At 36.0% G+C, this 9181-nt stretch overlaps 2 protein-coding genes across 2 annotated transcripts; one reads left to right on the top strand and one right to left on the bottom strand.

The window, feature by feature from the left end:
- Positions 1–1036: 1036 nt before the first annotated feature.
- Positions 1037–3059, top strand: LOC120074006 (rho GDP-dissociation inhibitor 1-like). Its single transcript, XM_039026967.1, has 6 exons — positions 1037–1273; positions 1672–1888; positions 1993–2059; positions 2226–2444; positions 2542–2666; positions 2771–3059. The coding sequence occupies exons 1-6, from the start codon at positions 1260–1262 to the stop codon at positions 2846–2848; spliced, it is 720 nt and encodes a 239-aa protein (XP_038882895.1). The 5' UTR covers positions 1037–1259; the 3' UTR covers positions 2849–3059.
- Positions 3060–3380: 321 nt separating this feature from the next.
- Positions 3381–7157, bottom strand: LOC120074753 (fumarylacetoacetase). The gene is made up of 14 exons (XM_039027986.1): positions 6733–7157; positions 6417–6495; positions 6170–6228; positions 5961–6085; positions 5801–5875; positions 5298–5373; positions 5057–5156; positions 4916–4975; positions 4662–4732; positions 4476–4538; positions 4240–4304; positions 3939–4035; positions 3666–3794; positions 3381–3589 (listed from the first exon to the last, which is right to left on the bottom strand). The coding sequence occupies exons 1-14, from the start codon at positions 7006–7008 to the stop codon at positions 3488–3490; spliced, it is 1377 nt and encodes a 458-aa protein (XP_038883914.1). The 5' UTR covers positions 7009–7157; the 3' UTR covers positions 3381–3487.
- Positions 7158–9181: the final 2024 nt, after the last annotated feature.

Genomic DNA, 9181 nt, shown 5'->3' with positions numbered 1-9181 from the left:
AAAATATTTACAAGATATAGCAAAATTCTAGAACTATCACTAATAGACATTGATAGACACTGATAGAAATCTATCAGTTGCTATCAGCATTTATCATTGATAGTTCTAAAATTTTGCTAAATTTTGTAAATATTTTGGTTTATTTTTCTATATTTAAAAACATCCCTATTAAATATACAAAATAATGTTAAATTATATAACGAAGAGAAAAAAAACTGATGTACCTTTAGGACCTATCTTTAGTGAGAAAAATGATATAAGCTTAGGAGCACAACAGTGCACAATGAGAACACGGATATAGAGAAAATATAATATAATAATATATAAATATATAAAATAAATAAATAACAAAAATAAATAAAATAGTAAAGAATAGATTTCTCCACTTTCTCCATTGATCACCAATATCTTTCAAAACCTACAAAATGCCACCATTTATAGTAATCTGACAAGTTAGAGGTAGATTACATGGATAGTGTGTAATGTTAAGACACATGGACAAACACATATGATAATGGATCAGTGAAACGTGGCCTATAGACAGTAATAATAAGCATCTATATTACGCCTAATTTAACATATTTATAATATTTTGAAGATTATATACAAATTGTCCCATGATCTTAAATTAAAAAATAATAGAAAAGTTCAATTTCTACCTCTAATTTCGATCAGTAACTAAATTTAAACCTTAATCTTTCAATTTTATAGATTTAAACATTAATTTTGAAAAAATGTTGCAACTGATACCTCTTTGAACTAAATTTAGAACTGTCTAAACTAATCACACAATGGAACTAAAGAAAAATGCTCAAATTTGACACCAAAATAAAGTTCGAGATTGGAAGATATGAAAACTTAACTATCTACAAATTTTTCCATCCAAGTGTAGCTCAACTGTCTAATGATTTCTCATATCTAAAAGGTTTTCAAAAAAAAATAAATAAATAAATAAATCAACCAAGGATCCAGCTAAGCATGGAATTGAGTAATCACTTTCAAGCATTTATAGAGTTGGAAAACATAAATTTCGAAAATAAGTTGGAGAAGACGAGCACAGAAGTTATAAGAACATGAAGATTGTAGGCGGCAGCAAACAATTTCCATTAAAACCAATGATTTGCAGGAATCTTCTCCGCAAGAACAGGTCAAATGGGCATCTACTCTGTCTTCTCTAATTTCTTCTTCTTCTTCTTCGATTAGCTGAATTTGGAGAGAGAAAAACCCTGGATTCTTGGCCTTCGTTGTACCAAACAACAATGCCCTGTGACCTGTAAGTGACCTGCACGATCTCCCCATAATTTGTATTTGTTATTTTTAGCATCACCATAACGACCATTTCTCTTCACGTTTCATTCATTCCTTCTTTTTCTTTCCCTTTACTTTTCCTTTCTAATTTCCAATGCTTATCCTTTTGTGGGTTTCTTCCAATTTTGATATCTTATTACCCCTTTCATTTTGTTAGTTTCTTTTGGCTGGACCCCCTTGCTCCTAGCTTTATCTTTGACTTGTCTGTCCATCTTCATCACCTCCTCTGTTTCTCTCTGTTTCTCTTCCTTTTGGTGGGCAGAGTTTATTCTTTTGTCTACCATTTGGGTCTCTTCTTTTTCCTTGTTCTTTCTCCTTAAAGCATATTTCTGGATGGTCTTTTGACTTCTTTTGGCATTGAAGAGAAATGGGTCTTGACAACAATGAAGATGGAAATGGTTCTCCTGAGACTAAGAAAATAGGTGGAGTTGAAGAAGAAGATGGAGATGAAAGTGTTGGGTTGAGTAGAAAAATGAGTGAGGCTTCTATATGTGCAGCAGAGGATGATGAAGATGAAGAGGGAAGGAAGATTGAGTTGGGTCCTCAGTGTACATTGAAAGAACAACTTGAGAAAGATAAGGTTTCATTTCCTTCTCATTCTCCTTTCTTGGGTCAAAGCAAGTTTTTGTCTTTTTGGTTTTAATCATGCTCAATTTATAATGCTTTCAAATTGGGTTCTCCTAGGATGATGAAAGCTTGAGGAGGTGGAAGGAACAGCTTCTAGGAAGTGTGGATATTGCAGCTGTTGGAGGTAATCCTTTGAACTTGTTTTCCCTTCAATTCTAACCATATCATAAAAGACAGATTTCATTTTAGATAGTTTAATAACTGAAGCAAGTGCTGAGAGAATTGTGTTACTTTTGTTCTTGTGGTTTTTTTGGTGGGTATGGAAACCAAAAAAAAAAAAAAAAACACAGAAACTTTGGAACCAGAGGTAAAGATTCTGAGCCTAGCGATTAGAACCCCAGGAAGGCCAGACATTGTTCTACAAGTTCCTGAGAGTGGAAATCCAAAAGGGCTATGGTTTACATTGAAAGAAGGCAGCCGTTACAGCTTGATCTTCACCTTCCAAGTTAGCAATAACATTGTTGCAGGTCTCAAATACGCTAACACAGTCTGGAAAACTGGTGTCAAAGGTAACTTTCTTTCTCTTTCTACCATCCCTTATCAACTAAATATCAACAAAGATTCAGCCTTTTTCTTTGTTTTTTCTTTAAAATCTCTACAAAACAGTTGATAGTTCAAAAGAGATGCTGGGAACTTTCAGTCCTCAGGAAGAACCTTACACCCATGAAATGCCTGAAGATACAACCCCATCTGGGATATTTGCTCGAGGATCATATTCAGCAAGAACCAAGGTAATTAAAGTTTGATTTCATTTACCAAGATTTAGACTTTAATGTTTCAATTTCAAAATGGATGAGAAGTTTGGGTTTTGTTTGTTTTTGTTTGTTGGTTGTAGTTTGTTGATGATGATGACAAGTGCTACCTGGAAATCAACTACACATTTGATATCAGGAAAGATTGGCAATCGTCTTAAAAAACAAAAAGAACAAAAACATCAGGATTCTCTGCTAATGATTGGTTTTGCATTTGATCAATTATCTTCTCTTTTGAAGCTCATTCATAAATTTGGTTTGAATGTCCAAATATTTCATGTACTCTCTTTCTTTTAACTCTTGATTCTTTCATGTACGTGCATGAGACTGATGGCCAAATATGCAAATGCATATTATTTTATTGTTGAAAAAGGGTCCAATTATTCAATTTCCTTATAACATTTGGGTTAGTTTTTTAAAAACTTTTTTTCCTTTTTCAAAGGCAACTAAGAATAGAAATATTTGCATGATCGAAAAATCTGTAATGAGTTGAGCAGAATTAAACATCCAGCGATGATAGATTTAGTTCTTATTTTATTTTAAAAAACATATTATTCAGCCATATATAAATATAATGCAACTTTCAGCTTCCTGCTGTGATTGGTCAAAAGAGATCTCTTCATACCGCTAATAAGCTTTCAACAAGTCTGAGAAAGAAAAATCTAAAACATTTTAGAATGTAGAAACTAGAAGGGTGAAGGGACTGGCAAAAGTTAACATTCATTCAACTATGATCAAGTTGTTTCTCGCTTGCTACAAAAGCTTATACAGATTTTATTACAAGAAGAAGAAGAAAAAATCTACAGATTCAAGATTTGTTGTAATGAATTAGCAATGTTCTCAGAAGGTGAAGGAACAATCTTTCCGGCGCATGTCCCAAAGCCAACAGTGTAACCATCTCCCTGCAATAAAATTGAAGGACCATAAAACGATTGTAGCATGCTATCAAATGGTTTAACTCGAATCACAATGTTTTACCTTGCATTGACCAGTAAAAACGACTTCATCTCCATCTTCCAGAAATTTACGATGTATCCCATGTAATAACTCCAATGGTTTTTCCCCATTCCATGCTAACTCCAGCAAGCACCCAAGAGATTCTGGTTCCTGTCACCAAATCAAAATCAAAATCATAAGACGGTTCCAAACAAGGATTGTTTTATTTTTTTCACAAAGAAAACAACGAACAAACACACACACATTGAAAAAGAGTTGAAGCTTGTTATAAGATTATAAGCTAGAAAGTCATACAGGTCCACTTATGGTGCCAGTGCCCATCAGGTCACCTGGCTGCAAGTTGCAGCCATTCACAGTATGGTGTGCAAGCTGTTGAGTCAGCGTCCAATACCTAAATTACAAAATAAAGTCCCACAGACAGTTTGCTTAAAAAAAAATGAAGTCCCTAAAAATCTGTGATAATTACAATGTGAAAAGAGTTAAAGCTTGTTATAGGCTAAAACTAAAAGAAAGGACACAGCTTGGTAAATTGATTAATTGATCCATCACTTAAGGATTTATATATAACACTGAAAGAGTTGTAGAGCCTCCTTACAGATGCTTAAAATTACTTCTTGTCACCACATGTGCATCTTGTTCGCCAGCAGGTCGAATTCCAACCTGGCAGGCAATAGGAAGATATATTCATCTATCTCAAGCAACAAACTAAGCTCCGTTGCTAAACAAACTACTGGGTTTTATTAAAGGACATAACAATTAGTAAATGTAGTAAGTGAACAAAACATGGGCTATAATGCTTTATAATAGATTTATATAAGCTGAATTAAGTACCTCCAGTGAGATGTCATAGTTCTTGGATGTTTTTTCGGAAAGATATGGCAATGGAGGTGGGTCCTATAATAAAAGGCACAAATCATATAACTCGTTAGAGCTTTTACACATAACATGCAACAGAGGCAACAATGGGTTGGAAAAAGAAATAGAAGGAAAAAAATGGATGATAGGGACTGGTCGTACCTGCTTTGGAGCATCACATTTGAAAGGCTCTAAGGCTTCAAGTGTAACAATCCATGGGGATATTGTAGTACCTAAAACAAACATGATGTCAAGAAACAGGGTAAGGTCCCTAAAACCGTTTATGGAGAGAGAGTTAAGAATTCTAACACAATTAATGCAAACTATATTCTCTAACCAGTAAATGCAATGGTAAGTTCTCCCTTAAGCTCCTAGAACTAAAGATGAGAAGAGAAAATGAAAATGTTTGTACTTACCAAAACTCTTCCCAAGAAAGGGCCCTAGAGGAATATATTCCCATGCCTGAATGTCTCTAGCTGTGAAAAGACGAAGTAACAGATATTAACCAAGCAAGCAAGCATAATTTTAGAAACTAGCAAAGCAAAAAGTATTCTTACCACTCCAATCATTCATTAGAACCAGGCCAAAAATATGATCCTCTGCTTCATTTATATCTACAGGCTTTCCCAACTGATTTCCAGTACCAACAACAGCAGCCTGTAAGCAACATTAACATTTAATGTCAGAAGTCAAAATTGTACCTATAAAGAAGTAGAAACAACATAACATGACCTCCAATATAACACTTCCAAAATACTATTAAAAATCTGCATGCGCATCTGAGTTTAGGATCCTAACCATTTCCAGCTCAAAATCCAACTTAGCAGAAGGGCCAAAATGTGGTGGAGAGCCTCCGACTGGTTTTCTCTGGCCTCTGAAGATAAAAATACATGAGAAAAATCCAAAGATAACAGTCAGTTACTATAAGAATGAATCCATGCTAGAAAGAACGGGAGTGTAGTATTAAATCAGCAATAACCAAGAGGGTACGAAAAGTCTGATAAACTTAGAAAGAAATGGTGCAAGAACAAACCCTGAGAACAAGATAAACAAGCCTATTTACGATCAAAATTCTTTTTATCTAAAAATAAGTACGATTGACATCCTTAGACATATGAGGCATTGATTAAATATAAATTATATGAAAGGAATGAGGCATTGATTAAATATAAATTAAATGAAAGGAATGAACATCCAAGGATATCATATTTCATCCCCAGTCAAGTTTTCTTTACTCTGATAGCAGAAAACTACATACAAAATAAACAAAATAAGGAAAAACTCAAAGAAAAATCCCATACCGGGGTCGAACAATATCTGTCCCTGAGATGACAATAGATGATGCACGTCCATGATATGCAATTGGAAGGTGGAACCTATATATATAAACTTAGGATGTTCAACTTAAAAAGAAAAGAGATGATGAAGAGTTAATTTGATTCACATTCAGTATCCACAAACCAGTTGGGAACAATCGGGTTATCAGGTCCACGAAATATAGTTCCGCAATTTTTTGCATGATGCATAGACGAAAAGAAGTCCGTGTAGTCGTGAATGGCCACAGGAAGAACCATCACTGCTTTCGTCTGGAAATGTAAACATCTTATTGAGACATTAGATGAGAAGAGATCTAGAAAGAAGTTGAACATTCGAATTTTGCATATTATTACCAGTGGAATAAGTGACTTCGACCTTAAAGCTTCATTGTCACGCAGGGTTGGTTCAGTAGCTGCACCAAAAAGAAAACAAGTTATTTCCATTGGTTTGATAAACATGTTGATACACATAATAAATATGCCAACAATAAGACCTTGAATCATGATACGTCATCCTCCCACTACTAATGTAATCTTGGGATCTTTTTCCTCAGATTGCATCAAGAACTTAATTAAAGAAGTTACAGTAAAGTAAACATACAAGATAACAGTTTTTGAAGCGTCGCACGAGCTTCCTTCCAAGCAGGCCGTCCCAGAGACAGAAACTTGTTCAGATTAGGCTACACCAAGAAGTAAAAAGATCAAGCCTCTTGATTGCCAATTTTTCCAGGAGAAACAAAGAAAAGAAAATTTCCATCAATTGGCATTTCAAGAAATAATTTAACACACACAATTACGCGCACCGACGTCTACAGTGAACTTATTACTTGCTTAGTTGAGCAATCAATTTCCATCAATTGGCATTTCTAGTAACAAGAACAACAAACCGGCGGAGGTAAGTAGCGCAATTGACATACCTGGTTGAAGCAATCGGAGTTCTTGAGGAGAGGGCCGTCGAGGAGGCCGGCGGAGGCGATCTGAGAGAGGTCCAAGACGTACTCGCCGATAGCCACACCAGGCCGTCGAACCAAATCGGGTTCAGTCATGAATACTCCGTAGGGGAGATTCTGAATGGGGAAGTGAGACTCCGGTTGAACTTCGATGAAGGACTTCAGAGCCATGTTCTTGCAATCAGTGATTTTCGCGAAGAAGAAGAGAGAGAGATGAAGTGAAAATGGACTGTGAAGACTCATGTATTTATGGAGAGCGTGGGTGCGCCACGGGATAGAAGGGTCAACCGGTCAATAGAATTAATGATTATTTATTTTTTATTTCTTTGGGTGAAAATTTGTTGTTAATAAGTTCATTGTTTTGGTCGTTGGGCAATTTGGCATCCACGCCGTAGGATCGTACGTTTATTAGTTACCACAACTGGATTTTGTATTTTTTTTGTTTTTTTTCAGTTAAACCATTTGCATGTTGCACTAATTTTTTAGGCGAAATTAAACTGTATGCTGTGAAGTTTCAATAATGCCCTACAACGTTTTAAAACTTTACTTTTTCGACTTTGAACTTAAAAATTATTTCATAACAAACATTGAGTCCTTTGTTGGCTAATTGATGGAAGATCAACATAGATGCAGCTTGGTGTGATTGTACGGACGTTGGTGGTATTGGGTGAATAGTGTATGACTCTGTTAGGTCTCGTTGGTGTGGGGTGCAAGTAGCTGAGATTAGTGGGTGATTGAGGATGTGGAAGTGCGTGTGGTTTGTCTTGGTTCTAAAATTTTTGGAAAGCTTCTATTACCGCTCTCCTATTTATTGATCCAGACTTGTCTAACTGATGGGAGAGCATGTGGATCTTTCTTAAACACAAACCGTTGTGGACGAAATCGTCAAGCTGGCTCCCCTTGTAAGCGTGGCAACGTTCACCAAATAACTCATGTCTGGTAATGGTGTTGCTCAAAGGTTAGCTAGGGCTACTATCATTAAGGGTGATTTTGTGTATTCTCTGGTTGAAAGTCCCTCTTCTTTCTCTGAAGAGGGGATGGTGGGGTTGAGGTTCCTTGAGCCCAGCCGGTTTGCCTCTTGTTTGTTGATGTATATATTCTTGTTTCTGTTAGTTAAATGAAGTTTTAGGGGCTGTTTGGGGACCCAATATGAGTTGAGATGAAATCCAATATCATCTTAGTATTTGGGAGCCCATTTTTGCATGTCACCCATTTCAAATGTTAGTCCACTTATTTGTAAACAGTAATTTCAATTTGAAGGGGATGTTTCGTATCTCTCCCCTTTCCCTCACACGACTCTCTACTCTCCCATTTCCCTCATGCCCCCTTTCCTTCACGCAATTCCATTTTTCAAATCTCATTCCTCAGATCTCTTCTCTCCCTTTTCCCTTCCCCGTTTCTCATCCCTCAAATTTCCACTCTCCCCTTTCCCTCATGCGATTCCCATTTTTGAGATCTCATCCCTCACATCTCCGCTTTCCCCTTTCCCTCACACGATTCTCATTTCTCACATCTCCCACATATCTCTTCTCTCCCCTTCCTACACGTGTTTCTCATCCCTTATATCTCTCATCTCAAACCCTCATATCTGAAACCCTAACGTCAAACCCTTCTCAGATCTCTCATCTCAAACCCTCAAATCTGAAACCCCTCAGATCTCTCATCTCAAACCCTATCGTCTAACCCTCAGATCTCTCGTTTCATCGATTCCTTCCCTGCATGCAAATCTCTCGATTTTTTTTTCATAGTTTCTCAACTGATCTGTTAATTTTTGGATCAATCCCATTCCCCCTCACAGCTTCAATGAAAAGCTAAACTAGCCCTTTGCCGCTTCAATGGTCCTCTTTCACCTGTAACCTATTCTACATTTGGATTTCAGACATTGGTTCTCGTTTGGGTTGTCAATCATCGAATGCATGGTAGGGGTTGTTTGAAGACAATGAAGCTCGGTGCGGAAGAATACCATCTTAGGTTTATTTTCTAAATCCTAAGAGGCCGATGATGAGTTATTTCATCTGATTATTTCTTCATAAAATTTATTCTGTGATTTATTTCATCTTTTATGTTCTAAAATTGCAGTTTTTTTTATAAAAAGAAATCAATTTCATTCATACAATTCCAATTTGTATTAGTTTGTAGCTTGTTTTTTCTCTGTTGGGTTTGAAGTCTCTATTGTGTTTAATTATGTGTTCTAACTCATTGTCGTGTTTAAACCCTCTACTGAGTACGATCAACCATCTGTTGTGTTTTATTAAACTCTCTGTTGTGTTTAATTATGTGTTCCAACTCATGCAATGTCAATTCTCTGCTGGGTTTAAACATGTGTTCTAACTCATGCAATGTTCAACTCTATGTGTACTTTTCAATATTACAATGGCCTCATCCACTTTTATTTATTGATTTTGTTTGTTAACTA

The sequence above is a fragment of the Benincasa hispida genome, chromosome 3, assembly GCF_009727055.1.
Source record: "Benincasa hispida cultivar B227 chromosome 3, ASM972705v1, whole genome shotgun sequence".
Classification (NCBI taxonomy): Eukaryota; Viridiplantae; Streptophyta; class Magnoliopsida; order Cucurbitales; family Cucurbitaceae; genus Benincasa; species Benincasa hispida.
Note: the sequence above shows the minus strand (reverse complement) of the source record. Positions and strands in the feature narration are given on the sequence as shown.